We start from the raw sequence: 18,184 nt of genomic DNA on the forward strand, positions 1-18,184 counted from the left end.
AAACGTTTCTCTGCTCCAAACTCTTGACGTTTCGGATTGTTTGGCCTCATGATGCAACTGAAGGAGGATTAATAAAATGGTCACATTAGGCTAACAGATTGCTTACTCTTATGCTTGCCCTTAAAACGGTCGACTAATCTGACTGACTGGTTGCTACTCACAGTTCCAGACCCATTGTTAAAACTAAATCTATTAGTTTTGTTGTAGAGAATAACCTTTGTTTTGTTGGAGGTTTACAGGGACACCATGACCTAGCCCAGGGGCATGGCTGCAAGAACAAAGAATGCCTGCAGCAGGAAGATTACAGCAATCAACCACACCCCCTCCCTTATTTTCCCTCCTGCTCCCTTATTTTTGTATAAAAGGAGCCTGTATCCTGACTAGAGCAGGATGGTTCTCCAAGACATTAGTCAGCTTTCCTCTCGGTCTGCCGGCTTTCTGAATAAAGTCACTATTCCTTGCCCCAACACCTTGTCTCCCGATTTATTGGCCTGTCGTGCGGCGAGCAGAACAAGTTTGGATTCAGCAACAATTTTACTATTTCTGCTTTATTCCAGTAATTGAAAGCAATAATCATACTTGGTTTCTGAGTTGTTCTCCAGGGAGGTCACAGAACGGTAGCCTTACAAAGTAAGCTAAATACCAAGAAGACCATGCCTTGGATGCTTACGAGATAAAGATTAAAAAAGTGACAACTGCTAGCCTCTATAGAATTGGTCACCTGGAGGCATCATTACGCCATTCTAAGTCTTCTGATGGGAAAATAATTCTGTTGATTGTTATCAATGCTTTATTGTTTAAGCTGTGGCTATATAATCACCCTACCCCATTCCTAAGCAGGGGCTCACAGCGTTGAAGGCACTAGCCTGCTGTAAGTCCTCTTTGCCCAGCAAAGCAATAAATCTGTCTCTTTTCTTCTAAGCTCCAAGACCCTATCCCTGAGTTATTTGGCTCGTCAGGGATGGGGCCGGTCTTTCGGCAGCACGTCCGGCACGTGAACTTGTGTTCAGTCACACACACACACACACACACACACACACACACACATATTCCTTTCTGTAGTCTTACCTTCTGTAAGGTATTGAATATAGTTCCCGGTGCTATACAGTAGGATATTATTCCTTATTATAGATTTTTGACATAAGAGAAGCTACTTTAGGCCTAAACTGTTTTGTGACCTAAGCCTGGCCACCACAATGCTCGCCCTTGAACAGGTCTCAGTAACATCTTAAGGGAACAGAAGAATGAATGATTGTTATTAGGCAAGAGAAGTAATAATAGCAAAGATAATAAATCAGTCATAAAGACTCCCAGTTCTGTTTAAAGGATAAAAATTAGCCTGAAGCACTTTCTCAAGCTTTTTTGCCGAATTTCAACACCGCTCAAGCACTCAACCACCAGATCAACTGGAACCTAAGATGAACTTTTCTGACCCTCGTGCCTTCAGTCGACTAAAGCGACTAAAGCTTTGGCTCTGTCAACCTTTGCCCCAATTCTTTGCTAAATTCTCTGCTCAGGCCCCTTCACCAATATGCATGTACCTTTTGCTTAAAACTTCCCTAGTTTTGGGGTTTGGAGAGATGCTGTTTTGGGAAAGATCCCTGGTATTCGCCTTCCTTGCCCCAGGTAATAAATTCTTCCTTCTCTAGATCTTTGGCTTGGTTGTGTCTTTTGGCTACACACCCACCAAGAGGCAAACTCAGTTTTCTGGTAACAGAATTCTGCCTTTAAGTGGCTTATGTCTTTAAAAATATGATAAACGTGAAACCAGCATCTACTCTAAGCCAACCATCATGTGAAATATTAGGAAACAAAGATAAATAAGTAATAATAGCTCACATGTAATGAGTAGGCCCTATGTGCCAGTCCTCTGCTAACCACTTTTCATGAATTATCTTACCTAATCTTCACAATAATCCTATAAGTAGATACTATTATCCTTATTTTTTCCAATGGGTAAATTGAGACTTAGAAAGGTTGAATAGCTTGCTCAACCCAGGTCAAATAACTAGAAGGAATTGTGGTGGAGATGAGATTTGAATCAAAGTAATTTAACTTCAGAACTAATGTATTTAATCACTGTACTTCTTCCCAAAATTAACTTTGAGGAACCCACAATTTTTGCAGGGGTTGCGTGTGGTAGGTTGGGTTTTATTCCACTGGGTAGATAATTATAAGAGAATACTCTGAGAGTATTCTGTGGGCTATTAGCACTGTTGCAGGATGATGGGAGAGCCCAAGTCTGCAAGTCAGAGAAGCTTCACAAAGGTGGTCACATTTGAAGAGGGTTTTGAAGGATGAATGGGATTTATGAGAACTTAAAGGCAGAACATCCTAAATGCAACAAAGTAAAATCACTAAGGACTGGGGTTATTAAAGGAAGGTATTTAGAAAGGGAAGGATCTTATGCCAAAGTCAGAGGAAGTATGTAAGATTTAAATTCAAGTGCAGCAAGAGATGTTCAGAGGAGAGCACATGCTAATTGCACATAGTATTCCCTCTACTTAAAATGCTGCTCCTGTCCCCTTTCTGCCTATCCAATTTTTATTCACCAAGACTAGACTCCTTTGCAAAGATTTCCAAGCTATCTGTGAGGCCAATGGGCAAATTATTTTAACCTCTCTGAGTATGAGGAACTTTATCCCAACACCTGTTTCAAAGGATAGTCATAAAGATTAGGAGTAAGTGTATTCATAAGTTTCCTGGCACATAGTAGGTACTCAATATTTATGAAATGCAAAAAAGCCAGGATTGGCTTAGTATTTAGAAGGAGGCTGAACCCTAGTTGGCTTTGAACTCAAGGGCCCACCTGAACTCAAGGGCTTCTGAACCTCCTCACTGATGTTTGCCTTAAATCATACCTACTTCTCTAGGATAATTGAAGCTTCCTGAAAAGGGTGGAGGTGCGTATAGCTCAGTGGTGGAGAGCATGCTTAGTATGTGCCAAAGTCCTGGGTTTAATTCCTCATACCTCCATTAAAAAAAAGAAAAGTCTTTTTGCTTTACATATTAAATTTCACGAGCCCTGTACAAAATGTTTGTTAGTTTTCTTTCTCCCCCATTTATCCGTTAGCTCCTATAAGGGCAGAAGACCTTATAGTTCTGTTCCTTACACTGTTGTGAACTCCACAAAATGCTAGACAGTGTGCAACTAAGTATTCGTTCAATGAATGAAAGATGGGTACTTTACAAGTATTTATTGTATGAATGAATGATATGCTTTCTGGTCTGTCCTGTTTAAATTATTTGGCTGTAAGTTCCTTCCATACAAACATTAAATAGACCAAGGCATTGAATTTGTTTGCTTTCTCTACTCAAAATAGAAGTGTAAAAGGATCAAGGTTTTCTCAGTGTGATTTCACTAACATAGAGTGACATCCGGTGGTTACCTGAGGAAGAAATAATGCATACAAAGTCTATAATAGATTCCCAGATATAACAATATTGAGAATGATAAATTAAATAAAGTAGCAGAAAATAAAAAGAAAACATATTTTAAGCCACAGCCCCTCCCCTGCCCAGAGAAGTTTTTTTAAAAAATGCTGGTTGTGGGTTTTCAATCCACCGAAACTGTAAAGGAAGCAGATTACTTCAAAAAAAAAAAAACACCTATTTTCTTTTTTCTTTTCTTTTTTTTTTTAAACAAAAATTGCAACATAATGATTGGTGGCGGGAAAAACAAATTTATTTATACCTGTCTGTAGAAAGATCCTGGGTTGAAACGAGATATAACTTGGCAGGTGAAAATCAGACGACTCAAATGTTTCCGTTTTGCAAAGTCTTTCAGGTTAGAGAAAGCATTTACTTACAAGGCAGGATATACTTAACGTCTCTTGGAAACTTGTAAGGGATAGTTACCTGTGAGACCGCAGAACCTTCAGGAGACAGAAATATTTCCCATGATCTCCCGGGTAAAGAAGCGACTGGGGCGGGCCACGTGGATTGGCCCGATCGCACGCTCTGACTCAGATTGGTCGAGCCTGCCCAGACTCTGGAGGGCGGCGGGGTGGAAAGCGGAAGCGCGCTCTTTCAAACTCGCCGTCCCATCGTCGATAGACTCAGGCCACTTCCGGCGTAGCCATGGCGGCTAACGCTACCACTAACCCGTCGCAGCTTCTCCCTCTAGGTAATCGTTGTTCTGTGGGGAGCTGGGGCGGGAAGCTGAAATTTAAGAGTTGGGGACCGCGGGGCAGCGTAGCCTCTGGTTAAGTGTTAGAAAATGTATCGGACCAGTTGCTTGCTTTCTGTGGGTCTCTCTTCCAGGCTCCAAGTCTCTATGGCCTCAGGCCGCCCACGTTTCTTCTTTGGCGTGGTAGGGTCTTCTTGAGGCAGGGACTTTTGACTCCTTAAACCTAAGTGTCACCGGATAAGACTCACAGTTAGTGACTGCGTCGTCGGCCTTCTTTGTTTGAATTCGCCTTTACAGTAGTGGGTAGCAGTCCCGTTCCTCAACCTGGCATTTAAACCCCCCAGATTAGAACCTGTTGTCTGTCTGGCCGGCTGAGAGGCACTGCGTTCTGGAATGAGCCTTAAACGAGGACTCTGGAAACTAGTCCTACTTGTCATACATTCATTCAACAAAGTTATGGCGCGTCTGCGCACTTGATACCGTGACTGGGCACTATTCTTAAATCACGGTCATTGTCTTCAAATAGCATACAAACCAGTGCAGGAGATAGGATACCGGACAAATAAACAAACCAGATAATGGTGAGCCTGCTAAAGAGATGTTCAAGCTGCTGTGAGAGTACAGAGGATAGACTTCTTGGGGGTGGAGGGGACGTAGTGACAAGAAGGAATCTCTGGTGAAGACAGTTACGTTTCTCTCTTCCTAATATTTTGTATCTGAAGGATTGAGTTAGTGGTTGTGGCCTTGACTGAAAAGTTTTTTCCTTCGTTGGACAAACTCTTTGAATGCCCAGTGTACATCAGGCTGTGTCCATTGGAGATACAGTGATGAGTAAAAACAACCACGGTCTCTGCTCTCATGGAGATTAGAGTCTGGAGGGGGTTCGTATGTTAATCAAATAATCTAAAGTGGTATTAAGCCGCAACCGTGATAAATTGCTACAAAGGATGGGTAAGTGGAGAACAGGGAAAACTTTTCCGTTAATGGGATGATTGAACGGAGATGTGTAGTGTGAGATACAAAGTTCTTATGAGTACTTTCCCTGGCTTATCTTTCACCATATGCAAGTAATAAGGCTCTCACGTATTTGAAGCAATGAATGAGCAAAATAACATTGCTTCTTCTCCCCAACCTTTTTTCCTTAAAAAAAAATGTCCATAGAACTTGTGGACAAGTGTATAGGATCAAGAATTCACATTGTGATGAAGAGTGATAAGGAGATTGTTGGCACACTTCTGGGATTTGATGACTTTGTCAGTATCCTTTTAAAAGGTGGTGGCATGGGTTTTTCTTCAGTCTGCCTGTCTTTCTTTCATATTTAAAAAAGAAATAGACTGTAGATAGTACTTACTGATTACTACAGTAAAAATTAATTTTCTTGGAAACTGTGATAATGTTTTAAGAGGTGTGTGTACTGAAAGAATGTGAAGTTCCTACCAATCACAAGCATTTTGAATTTGAGTCATTGTGTTCAATATTATAATTAAAACTGAACAAAGGCACAATCCAGGGTAAATTTAACTTGTATATTTATTTTCTTAACACCAAATTTCAGATATGGTGCTGGAAGATGTCACAGAATTGTGAGTAGTGTTAAAAATTAAAGAATGGGGCAGGGGGAAATCTTTTTCTAATTTAAGACAATTTTATTACTGTTGAGTCAGTAAAATGCTGAGAAAACACTGCCTGTTTGAATTACTCTAAAGTAGAAATTTGACCTACTGATGTTAGTAAAATTGGATTGGAAGGTTTTACCTTAATGTAATTGTCACTAAATTGCCAGGAAATTAGTGGAGACAAGGCTTTAAGGTAAAGGATTAAAAGCAGCCAGGGATCTTAGGGCTCAGGTCAAATAAAGGAACTAATAATAAGAGCATTTAATGCTTTTAATTAAATTAATTACTCTGTAACATATATAGTAGAAAATATAAATGGTGACTCAGTTACATTAATTATAAAGATTGCAACCAGTAGCTCTGCTTTCAGAATTGAATTGTTTACAGATTGGTATAGTAGATAGGAATCAGTAGTAAACAATAGTAAAAAGAGGGAAGTTTGTAAACATTTTACTTCACATTTGATCTCCTTGGCAAAGTTTCAGCTTTTCAGATGAAGATCAGGCGTAGTGGATGCGGATCTTAGATCAGTCAGTCCACTCAGCTGCCTTTGGGGAAGAGCGTACCTCACCCAGTGGATAACCTTTGTCTCTGCACTGTTGGTACATTTGCCTGACCTCATGTTCCTATATATGCAATAATTAACCTTTGGGGGATCAAAATGTTGGCTTTGATTATCACTATTTATCCTGACTTTTTTTTAAATCTATTTGTTCAGCGAAATCACACCAGAAGGAAGAAGAATTACTAAATTAGATCAAATTTTGCTAAATGGAAATAATATAACAATGGTAAGACATAGTAAAGCTGTTTTATTTAGATGTTAAGCCATGTTTGTGGGGCACAGATTACGGAACTAACTTGGTTGACTAAATGCTCATGGCCCAGTGGTGCTTCAGATGGGAAAGGGATGCTCTAGTGGTCAGGGCTTGAAAGCCAAGCTGTTGAAGATGACATTGGGCCTAAGAGTACTTTGCTTGTGCTTTTTAATCATTTTACCAAGAATCATTGTTCAGACACTGAGTATTAAGTGATGATGTTGGAATTGTAAACAGCAGTGACATGAAGAAAATGGGAATATGAGGGCGGGGTAAAGAGGCAAAAGTGGCTTTGGTCAATGAAGAGCTCTCAGTAGGGGTTTTTAGATGATGTAGTAGTGATGGTATTAAACTTTTTATTCCTTTGCAGCTAGTTCCTGGAGGAGAAGGACCCGAAGTATGAATGGATTTCCTTGACTTACACTAGATTCTGTTTTGTTTTATAATGACAGCAAAATAGAATTTCTTTTTAACCTTTTAATGTTTGGATTCTGTGAAGCCAAGCTTCCCGTTAAAGGGAAATGCTTTGAAGATGCATTGTAAATGCCCATTTTTGTAAGTTAGTTATGATTATCTTGGGAAAAAAAGTTTGTTCTTTGAAGACAAAAATAAAGGTGTTTTTGGCTTACTATCATTGTATTTAGTATACTGAAATAGCCAGTGGAACAAAGCTTGCAGTTATTTTGTCAATTGCTTTCCTGTCAATTTTTGCTTATTTGCTTTCACATTTACATGACCATTTGATTCTCAAACAAAAATTGATCCAAAAAAGATGATGAGGTTTGATTTTTTTGCATTTAAAAAACCTGAAATGATTACTTACAAAATTCAAACTCTGATGCTTTGAAATGAGGATTTTTCTACTGAACTCAAGTTCCATTAACTCCTGTTAAAAACAAACAAGCAAAGTACACAGATAATATATGCACATTGTAGAAATGCAGATAAAGTAAAAAGGAGAATAGTAATCACACTTTGCTGTGTATCCTCTTAGGCTTTCTCAGTATACTCTCAGTACACATTTTATTTTTACAAAAACATGCTTTCCTGAATATACTGTTTTGTAGCCTCCCTGTAAGACTTTTAAAATTTATATGGTGGGCATCTTTCCATGTCAGATATTTCAGTAACATTAATGTGTGCATAATATTTCATTAAATGGGTTTACTATAACTTATTTAGCCTCTTCTTTATTACTGGCCACAGTAATCTAACTAAATCATTATACATTTTTACCTTTCTTAGAATTAATTCACAAATGTGTAAGGTCAAAGGGTCAATACTGTCATGTTGCCAGCGAAAAGTTTTTGCCACCCTACAAATAGTTGTAATTTTTCATAGTACCCTTCACATACTTAGCAACACTGGCTATGTTCTGTCTTCTCTTTTTGCCATAGCAATGGGCAAAACTTGGTATGTTTAAATTTTTAAAAATTAATTTTGAACTCATTTGCATTTTGTGAATTATATTAGGCTTTTGCCATTGAGATACTTTTCTTTTTCTTACTAATCTGTAAAAATGCTTAATAGGTTACTCTTAATCATGCATTTTACAATAACTTCCCCAGTTTATAGTTTGCCTACTAGTGGTACATTTTTGGCATGAATAATGTGTTTTTATATAGTCATGTGTTGGTCTCCTCCTTTATGGCTTTTGTCTATGGTTAGAACCATAGACGTAACACATGGTTTAGAAAGACCTTCTTTGCTCTGATTATATGTTTTTTTTGGTACTTTATATTTTCTTTGTTTCATTTAACTCTTGAATCCACCTTCAATTTAGTATTTCCAAATTAAAAAGAAACAACAGCTTTATTTTCTAAAAAGCAAAGCACTGATTTGTAGTATTTTTTGATTTTCACAGTGTACTCCTACTGTGGCTGATTTCAAGCTGCCATGGATTTAATAGCTGGCTTGTAAACTTCCCAAAGATTTAACAGTAGGTCCTCAGGAGCCAGTAGGAGCCTGTTATCCCACCCCACTGCTTCTGACCCTAGTTGGAGGGAGGGGGGGAATACTTTCCCTCCTGTTACTTTTCACTTTGGAGGAAGCATAGATGATGTAATACCACCCTCTTTCCACCCTTTTACTTGCTGTCCTGCAGGAACTGGGTGGTCCTGCTCAGTCTTTACTTTTTTCCTCCTAGGAGTTTGTAGCCTGCAGGGAGCACATGTTCTTAATTCCAAAATGCTATGTGTTTTAGAGAAGCCTGACCTCACTTAGGGAGGCTTACCACTAATCTATTTTGTGGCAAGGAGGATAATTTTACTTCTAGGGTTCAGTGATAGGAAATTCACTTGTCTACAGATAAACTGTCTCAATCTAGTCTTAAGCAGTAATAAAGATGGCCTGACTCCCATCTGCTTACACTTTTGTCTTACATTGCAATTACTTTAGATTGAGTACAATTCTAAATAAGGGTTTGTTAACCTCAGTGCCATTGACGTTTTTGCCTGGATAATTCTTTGTTGTGGGGGCTGTCCTGTGCATTGGAGAATGCTCAGCAGCATCCCTAGCGTCTATCCACTAGATGCCAGTAGCATCCTTCTTCTTCCCTGCTCCCCTCAGTTGTAACAGGAATGGCTCCAGATGTTGCCAAATGTCCCCTGAGGGCAAAATAATCACCAGTGGTTGAGAACTACTGTTCTAAATAATACAGGTGCTATTTATTGGGCCCTCTAAAATCCCCTAACATTTAGAGTGCATGGACAAGGAATACTGAATCTAGATGAGTAAAAGTTGGGGAGAAAAGGTGATTGAGGATTCTGACAGAGTGAAAGATGGCTTTAAGCAGAAACAATGTATTTGGTGCTAATCGTATAGGATTTTCACTTTGGCAGGTTGCTGGTGAGTGGCTGTTTTTGTGTAGGTGTTTCCTTTCTGTGAAGGCAGGGCTGTGTGTGTTGGCCCTATGGTGAAGGTGAGGACTCAGTAAGAATGAGAGCAGAAAAGGCAGAATCTTTGCCGGCATTGGTGACTTAGGTCAGTTTTCTCAAACTTTGGTTTCAAAACTAGTATGAAAACAAGTCAGAATGACTTGGAGAGCTACTAAAGAACTCAGGTCCAGGCTTGTTGAATAGGTTAGAGCCTTGGCCCTTCATATTTTACCAAGTTCCTAAGTTCTCCAGGTAATTCTGTTCCTCACCATAAGCCTAAGACCCACTGCCTGAACGTGTAGGCTCCTGCAGGTGCACATGAACGAAAGATTTGATTATAGAGATGAGAATCTGTATACAGATCTTTCATACATTAGTGGATGGAACAGTATTTGCTGCATTTAAACTGCAAGGCAGCTAAGTTCTATGAACTGTAGAGCAGTAGTGGAGTTTTAGTTTAAATTGTTAGTGCCAGGCCTCAGCAGGCACTAACATCTGCTACCTTTTACTGCTACCATCTACTACAGCCATCTGCTAATCTGAATGCCAGACTTTGGTCTGGACCGGAGCGTGGAATGTTGGAGCCACGTGCCTTGTCCTTAGGCTTGAGGGTCACTTCCCATCAATGTAATGTCAGTTTTGCTCTTCAGGATTAATTTATTCATTATACAAGCTTTAATCATGTCTTTAGATTTCAGGGTCCAAAATTGCAACTTCATCCATAGAGATGTGGCAGATTTTTATTAACAAAAAATGTGGGCCCCTATGGTAAAAGAATATGCCATCTTCTAGGATTGCAGTTGAGAAAAATCTCAGTGAAATTATTATAATATATATATATAACTGAATCACTGTGTTGTACAGCAGAAACTAATACAACATTGTAAATCAACTATACTTGAATTTTAAAAAATTATTGTAAACCGAAGGCGGAAGGCCTGTGATTGGGGCTTTTTTTTTTTCAAATTTTATTTTGTGACAACTTCAAACTTACTGAAGAAAAGTTGTAAGAATATCAGAAAGAGCTCTTACATGTTCTCACTCAGACCCCACTCAAGTTTTGTCACTTTCCCCAAGTGTCCAAAGCAGAATGACCCAGTCCTGGATCATGCGCTGTACTCGATTGTGTTACTCTAGTCTCCTTCAATCTGGAATAGTCCTTCAGTCTTCCCTTGACTTTCTTGACCCTGACATTAATGAAGATTGCTGATTAGTTATTGTAGAATATCCCTCAGTTTGTGACACTTCCCCACAAGTAGGCCAGAGTATGCATTTCTGGCAGGTGTATCACAAGAGTAAAGCTATTCCTCCCAAAGCGTCTCATTGGGTGGCACATAATATCAATTAGTTCCATTTCTGATGGTATTAACTTTGTACTTTGATGGATGACATCTGCAGGTTTTGATTATAAAGTTAATTTCCTTTTATTTTCACTATTTTGTGGGTTGACTAAGAGCATGTAAATACTCTGTTTTTTACCTCACTTTAACTCACCAGTTCTTTTACTCATCAGTGTTTCTTATTGAAATTAATTAGTAGTTAATTATTAATTATTGAGTAATTAAGTCGGGTATTGGAAAACAAGGTGGCATTCAATGACTCATGGGAATAAGACGGAGGAAACTACTTGAAGAAGGGTGTTTCTAAGTATGAGAAGAGAATAATGACTAATTATTTGAAATATTTTGAATTTGTAGAGATTCATGATTCTGGCCAGGATGTGGAGAAATTGGAGCCCTTGTACACTGTAGGTAGGAATATGAAATGGTACAGCTGCTGTGGAAAGCAGTATGGTGGTTCCTCAAAAAATTAAAAATAACATTACCATATGATCCAGCAATCCCACTTCTGGGTGTATACCCCAAAAGAATTTTTGAAAGCAAAGTCTTGAAGAGATGTTTGTATACTTAAACATGATTAAGATGTTAAATTATGTTGTGTGTATTTTACCACAATAAAAAATTGGAAAAACTGATGATTCCCTAATACTAAAAAAGAGTGTTGCAAAAATGGCCCATCTTTGTCTGTTTTGATATCCTTGTCTTTTGTATGGATGTGTGCCTTGCAACTTCTATACAGAGGTGCAATCTATTTAACCTTAAATCTAGGCTGGCTCTGTGAATTGCTTTGATCAAGAGAATGTGGCCGAAGTGATGTGTCAGTTTCTGAGCCTAGGCCACCAGTGGCCTTGTGCACTAGGGCTTACTTTCTCCTCTCCCTCTGAACCTTGGCACTACTCTGTGGACAAACCAGGGCTAGCCTGCTGGGTGATGAGGGAAATGTAGCCCCAGCCAGCAATCAGCCATCTGGCTGATATGTAAGTGAGGCTTCTAGCAGCTAGCCCGGACCAACCCACTGGCTGACAACAGACACAAGAATGAGCCTAACCAAAATTAGCCAAGCCTAGCCCAAATCAGGAATGCCCAGCTGACCCAAAGACTCTTGAGGAATAATTAGGGGCTTGGGATTGCACAACTTGTGAAATCACTGAATATTTGAATGGCTTGCTATATCAACATTGGAAGAGAGTATTATAGCAAATCTTTACTCTAAAATTGGTAATTAAGCTCTTGCCACCTTGTTTTCCAATACCCGACTTAATCTAAGCTCCTCCCTTTCAGTAGGAACTGTATTTCAGGGTAACCATATAGTACTGGTTAAGGAAGGAAAACTAAGGTTGATAAAGAACTTGGTATTCACAGCGGAAGAGTATCACCCTTTTGATTACTTACAAGTCAGAAAGGGGAAAGCAGTTGTATAATGGAGAGATCTTGCTGTCTCCTCTGTAACACAGTGGTCAATTGGTGTGGTTTCTTAAATAGGCCAATGTCATGAAAAAAAAAAAAGTGGAAGTGGTGACTGTATAATAAAGACCCAACTGCAGTGGATGGCCCTTGCCTGTCTGATTGGAACAAGTCAGCTGAAAAGATTTTGGAGAAAAGTTTGGGAAATTTAAATATTTACAGTACATTAGATGATATTAGGGAGTTATTGATGTTAGCTGTAGTAATACTCTGTGGTTATGGAGGAGAATCTCAATTTTTTGATTTCTAGTCAAGATAGCAGAGTAGTAGGACCACGAGCTTGCCTCTCCTTGCAACTACAACAAAACCAAAACTGATTGCGAAATGACCATCAAAAAAAGGACAAACCTAGCAAAAAAGATCTTCACCTGGAAACATAGAGTGGAACCACAGCAGGACGGTAAGAGAGGCATGCTCGCTATATAATCAGGCCCCATACCTACCTCCTGGGGGTCAACCCAAGCTGAAGAATAATTAAGTTGCAGAGGCCCTCCCACAGGAGTGAGAGTTCTAAGCCCCACATCAGGCTCCCTAGCCTGGGGTTCTGGCATTGGGAGGAGGAGACCCCAGGATATCAGGCTTTGAAGTCCAGTGTGGCTTAACTCCAAGTTCCCCATGGGACTGGGGGAAACAGAGACTTCATTCTCTTGGGAAGCGTACACAGAATCTTGCGTGCACAGGTCCAAGGGCAGAGGCATTGATATCATAGGAACCTGGGCCAGGCCTGCCTGCTGGTTTTGGAAGATCTCCTGGGGAGGTAGGGGATGGCTGTGTCTCAACCAGGGGACACAAAACTGGTGGGAGACACTCTGAGAATCCATGGTGGCTGCACCAATTTACATTCCCACCAACAGTGTACAGGGATTCCCTTTTCTCCATATCCTTGCCAACATTTGATCTGTGATCTTTTCGATGATGGCCATTCTGACAGATGTGAGATGGTTTCTCATGATTTTGATTTGCATTTCCCTGATATTGGTGATGTTGAGCAGCTTTTCATGTTCCTGTTGGCCATCTACATTTCCTCTTTTGGAAAAATGTCTGTTCAGTTCTTCTGCCCATATTTTAAATGAGTTGTTTGCTTCTTAATTGAAGTACAGTTGATTTAAAGTGTATTAGTTTCTGGTGTACAGCATGGTTGGACTTGGAGGGCATTATACTAAGTGAAATAAGTCAGACAGAGAAAGATACTGTAAGATATCACTTACATGTGGAATCTAAAAAAAAATTACAACAAACTGGTGAATATAACAAAAGAAACACGGATGTAGAGAAGGAACTAGTGGTTACCAGTGGGGAGATGGAAGAGGGAGGGGCAAGGTGGGGGTAGAGGATTAAGAGGCACAAACTATCAGGTATAAAATAAGCTACAAGGATGTATTGTACATCGTGGGGAATATAGCCAATGTCGTATAATAACTATAAATGGAGTATAACATTTAGAAATTATGAATCACTATATATTATATGCCTGTAACATATAATATTGTACATCAATTATACTTCAATTTAAAAAATATATTATAAAATAAATACATACATATAAACCTTTTCTGGAAGTTTCTGCAGAGCGATGAAAAGTGGAAATGAGTTGGGAGCACAGGCATGATTTGTATCCTCAGGACCCTGGGGGTCTGAGAGCTCTGCTGGTGGAAGGAAAAGTACATTTGCATACAATCAGTCATCTCCTTCTCTAGCAGTAATTCTTTGAGTGCTGCCTGTCATCTAGGCAGGAGTCCTTTACCCGACTCCAAGTTGGGTCAGGTCAGTAGGGGCATAGAGGGGAGTCAGAGAGCTGGGGAGCAGATGGCAGCTTGGAGCCCGGCAGGAGGATCTTAACTCAGGAGCTTCCGGGAAATGGGGTATGGGAAGAGCCTCTGGGACAGGTCACCCCCACCTTCTTCCCCTACAACAGGCCCTTCCTCTGGCTTTGCTCCTTCCTCCCTGCCTGCTTCCATACTTGTTAGAAACTTGAAAGTTGTGGTAGGTAAATAATCCAACAACTGTAATAACAGTTTGGAAATATAATTAGCTCACAGCTCTTGTAACTTCATGTTTTCCCTGCTTTCCGTTTTTTTTTCCCCTTATTTTAAAAGTAAAATCGCTATATAACAAGTGCAAAAAAAAAAGTTAAATCATTGCACTAAGACACCAAGTCTGTTATTGTTTTGGTGAATTTAAGTTCTACATCACAACATAGGGTATAGCAATACAGCATCAGTTTATATAGGATCTCTGACTGCTGAATACGTCAGGGAATTTCTGGGCCACCCACCAGCCAAAGGCTTTGGATGCCACTGGGTAAAGAAGTCAAAAGTCATGCAGCGTGAGTGTGAAGAAATTTCAAGTAACACCCTCAACACACGCAAGTTATAGACCACCATTTACAAACAAGTTCAATTCTTTTAAATAATTTGTTCTCACCGCAGCATGATCCCTACTCTGTAGGTGAGGAAGCCCCCTTGCATATTAAGTGGTCCAAAGTAATAGGCAGAGCAGTGCTTTGAATCTAGGGGTTCTGGCTCCACTGGCTGTGGTCTTCCAGGACCGGAGCTGCCTGCAGAGAATACACAGTTATATTCCTGTAACAGAAAGTATATACCATGGGGAACAAGAGATGCACTGGAGGGCCATCTTGTCGGGTTTTGCCTCAATGGTGTTAAGGTTTTATCCAGGTTCCCTGAGAGGATCCAGGGGTCACAGAGGGTGGGTCTGGAACAGAGCTCTGATTGCAGACCCTCCACCACACCAGAGCAGTGACACCTTCATCCAGCCTAAGACGTTTATTTGTATAAAAATTCTTCACGCACATAATTAAAACAGTGATTCCTAGCCACTTTGTCTTCATTTTCCTCACCCCAAAGACAAGTATCTGAGCCTTCTTAAGTCCTTAAGTTTTTCTAGTTCTCTGGACTAAACATACCAAAGCCAAAAAATTTGCTCAAACTCACCCTGTTTTAAAAAATCCCTTCGAAATCATTGATCATGAATCAAGAATTGTGACAACAGCCAAGAGTTAAGATGTGACAAGAGTTAAGATTCAATTCTGTTCATCCTCCCACATATCTTTTACTCCCATGTGAATCGGGACTCTCAACACTTTGTTTTGTTGAATTATAACACTTTTTTTTGAATAAAATGGTTTTCAGCCATATAGGAACTCTATTCTAATTCCTCCTATAAAATACTGCCTGTTGAAGATTCAGCACATTTGCCTCATTTCTCTACTCAATCTGGATTAGCCCCTTATTGCCTACAGGATAAAAATCTGTAAGTGAAGAGAAACACTATGACTTTACCCCATCCTCCTTACCGTCTCCCAGTTCCTCAGAAGTCTCCCCTCTGGCAGCATGGTCCCATGCTGAATCCTGCCCTGGCTGCCCGTTTGAACTCATGCTGCTGTCTGCATTCCCACTCCAAACTTTCTCCTCTTTTATCTCCAAGCCACAGAATCTAAATCTGTTCAAATTCTCTGCCTCCACATGGACTGCCCATTCTCAGGAGTCCAGCTAATCCATGTCCTTCCCTCATTTTCTGACTGTCTCAGCTCAACTCTCCTTTACCACCATCACCCAGCTCCCTACCATCTTCTAGGGCACTTTTTGTGTCCAATTACACATTGCAGTTCTCTAGAATGCAGGAACTCTAACGTAGGATTCTCTTTGCAAATCCTATGAATATGGGCACCTACAGCTTAAGTGACAATACACTTTCAAAATGGAAAAACACTATTGATCCACAGCTGCCTTTCTATGCCCAGAACCCAGTATGGAGCCAACACAGACAACCAAATAGGATATGAACCCACCAGGCACTTACATTCCAATGATTTGTGAGAGGCTCTCTTGGACTCCAGTCTCTCCTGCTTGGCCATGGTGTGTTTGCCTCGGAGCCTGCTACCACTGCTGTCACAGCCATCCTGTCCTTTCACCTTGTAAACCACAGGGATGCGCTCATGTTCACCATACTTTAATTTGTACTTATTTCCGGTGGGCCAGACAATAAGTTGGGGACGGACAGAGCTCTCAGGTGGCATCCAGATTATCCTGCCAGGGTCCTGATAAAACCTCCCTTTGAAAGATGTCAGAGGGCCCTGTGGACTCACTTCAAGGAGGCATTCTACCTCCTCCATTTCATCTTCAACTTCCTCTTCCAACTCAGAGTCTTCTGAATCCTCAGGAAGCACAATGTTCAAGGCAGCACTCTTCTTCAACAAATAGGCTGTCTTAACATTTGAGAAGCTGCTCAGGTCTTTGAGCTTCCTGCCTCTCACAGTCTTTTTAGTCTTTGCACACCTTTTGAAGTTCTCATTATACACCTCCCCCATCTCATCATTCATAATCTTTTCACCCTTATCTGCACTTAATTTCCTATTCGTGACTGTTCTTTCCCATGATCCCTTGGTTTTGCAGCCTGGGGATGTCTCTTCACCTCTGGAGGGCATTTGCTGCGGGGATTTCTCGAGCTGTGCTTCATACCAACTCATATCACACTGGATGCCCTCATCTACTTTGTTCGACTGGGACACCCGTGTAAGGGAGGGACCATGCTCCTCACAGATACTGTTCTCCACCTCATCATCTTCATCTTCATCCTGGTTCCCACTCCCCATCTGCTCTGCTCCCTCTGTCATATCACACTGGATACTCTTCTCTACTGGGTACAGTGTAGGGGGTGCAGAGAAATAATGACACCCCTCTTAGAGGCTGTGAGAGTCACCTCCAGTGGGAATTTGCTGGGGGAAGTCCTCAAGCTCTACGGGCATTTGCTTGGGGCCTTCCTTGGGCTGGATACCCTCACCTACTCTGTTCAGCAGAGGGTCAGAGCAGGGTGTTATAAAGGCAGTTTCACACCCCTCATAGAGGCTGTGAGATTCAGCTCCGCAGGGAACTTGCTGGAGGTATTCCTCAAGCTGAAGGGTATCAATTCCCTGGTAGAGGCTTTCATAATCATCATCAAATTCAGAGGTCACTATACTCCCACCATGGGCACACTGGCCCCTTTATACTGCTTTCTGATGAAGTCTCAGGGGATTTCCCAGACTGTGCATCATAGTACTCAGTCATGTCATCTTCAGTGGCCTCATCTACTTTGTTGACCTGGGTCAACCAGGTAGGTAAGGGCCCACCCTCCTCAGGGTAGCTACTGCTCTCTACCTCTTCCTCTTCACCCACATTCTCAGGGGAGCCACAGGTCCCACTACTGTTCTCTGGAACACTTTCCCCTACAGTAAGGAGTTTCTGAGATTCTGAATGTAGGCTTGGGTCATTACCTGCTTCCAGGCTGGCACAGACTGGCTGTTCCTGCTGGAGCTTGTTGAGATCTCCAGTGGACTGGTATGACTTTGAGTTCAGGGTATTCTGGATCTCAGCTCTGTCTTTTACTGCATTTGGAGGTGGTGAGTTCTGGGAAAAAGCTGCATATCCCTTCTTTTCTTCACCCAAGTTCATCTCCAGGATAGATCCTGACTTTAACATCTCATCATGTCTTACAACATCAAGACACTGCTTTAACTAGACAACCCTGTGTTCATCTTTATATGCATTGTCTCCACCCTCCTGAAGGTTATAGAGCACACCTCTACTTTCACAGGAACTCTGTGAAATCTCACTGTGTTGTGCCATGTTCTCTGTCATGGCTTTACCATAAGCCATGTCATATAAACCCACAGTTTCTTTCAACATATTCATAGCGACACTGGTCACTCTTCCTACATCATCTCTGTTCTCTTCTGAGTTCATGTCTTGTTTTTCATTCAAGTTTTCAGCCTGTTGAGGTTCAGTTTCTGTTTGTGTGTCTTTCATCGTCATTTTTTCCCAACAGCCACCATATTGTTGGAATGGTACCGTGGTATAAATCGCAGGGACTTTAGGTCTTTGGTTAAGAGTTGTAGGCAATGGGGATTGACGGGTGAGGAATGGTATGCTCATTGCATACCATA

At 40.8% G+C, this 18,184-nt stretch overlaps 2 protein-coding genes across 2 annotated transcripts; one reads left to right on the forward strand and one right to left on the reverse strand.

The window, feature by feature from the left end:
- Positions 1 to 3,989: 3,989 nt before the first annotated feature.
- Positions 3,990 to 7,191, forward strand: LSM5 (LSM5 homolog, U6 small nuclear RNA and mRNA degradation associated). The gene is made up of 5 exons (XM_006201873.4): positions 3,990 to 4,126; positions 5,291 to 5,386; positions 5,685 to 5,712; positions 6,464 to 6,536; positions 6,934 to 7,191. Exons 1-5 carry the CDS (start codon positions 4,081 to 4,083, stop codon positions 6,964 to 6,966), a joined length of 276 nt encoding a protein of 91 aa, XP_006201935.1. The 5' UTR covers positions 3,990 to 4,080; the 3' UTR covers positions 6,967 to 7,191.
- A 3,295-nt stretch (positions 7,192 to 10,486) lies between these two features.
- Positions 10,487 to 16,876, reverse strand: LOC140697250 (uncharacterized). The gene is made up of 4 exons (XM_072964026.1): positions 16,063 to 16,876; positions 14,668 to 14,800; positions 13,784 to 13,886; positions 10,487 to 10,626 (listed from the first exon to the last, which is right to left on the reverse strand). The coding sequence occupies exons 1-3, from the start codon at positions 16,874 to 16,876 to the stop codon at positions 13,862 to 13,864; spliced, it is 972 nt and encodes a 323-aa protein (XP_072820127.1). The 3' UTR covers positions 10,487 to 10,626; positions 13,784 to 13,861.
- Between the last annotated feature and the right edge of the window lie 1,308 nt (positions 16,877 to 18,184).

Source organism: Vicugna pacos, chromosome 7, assembly GCF_048564905.1.
Source record: "Vicugna pacos chromosome 7, VicPac4, whole genome shotgun sequence".
Lineage (NCBI taxonomy): Eukaryota > Metazoa > Chordata > Mammalia > Artiodactyla > Camelidae > Vicugna > Vicugna pacos.

Bases quoted from the DNA above. Each gene is read 5' to 3' on its own strand.
- LSM5 (XM_006201873.4), top strand. From the start codon at position 4,081: ATGGCGGCTAACGCTACCACTAACCCGTCGCAGCTTCTCCCTCTAG. The intron at 5,387-5,684 runs GTATCCTTTTAA...ACCAAATTTCAG, and splicing joins GGGATTTGATGACTTTGTCA to ATATGGTGCTGGAAGATGTC. The intron at 6,537-6,933 runs GTAAGACATAGT...ATTCCTTTGCAG, and splicing joins ATGGAAATAATATAACAATG to CTAGTTCCTGGAGGAGAAGG.
- LOC140697250 (XM_072964026.1), bottom strand. From the start codon at position 16,876: ATGACAGAGGGAGCAGAGCAGATGGGGAGTGGGAACCAGGATGAAGAT. The intron at 14,801-16,062 runs GTAAGTGCCTGG...TATTCTCTGCAG, and splicing joins CTCTCACAAATCATTGGAAT to GCAGCTCCGGTCCTGGAAGA. The intron at 13,887-14,667 runs GTGAGAACAAAT...TTCCACCAGCAG, and splicing joins AGAGTAGGGATCATGCTGCG to AGCTCTCAGACCCCCAGGGT.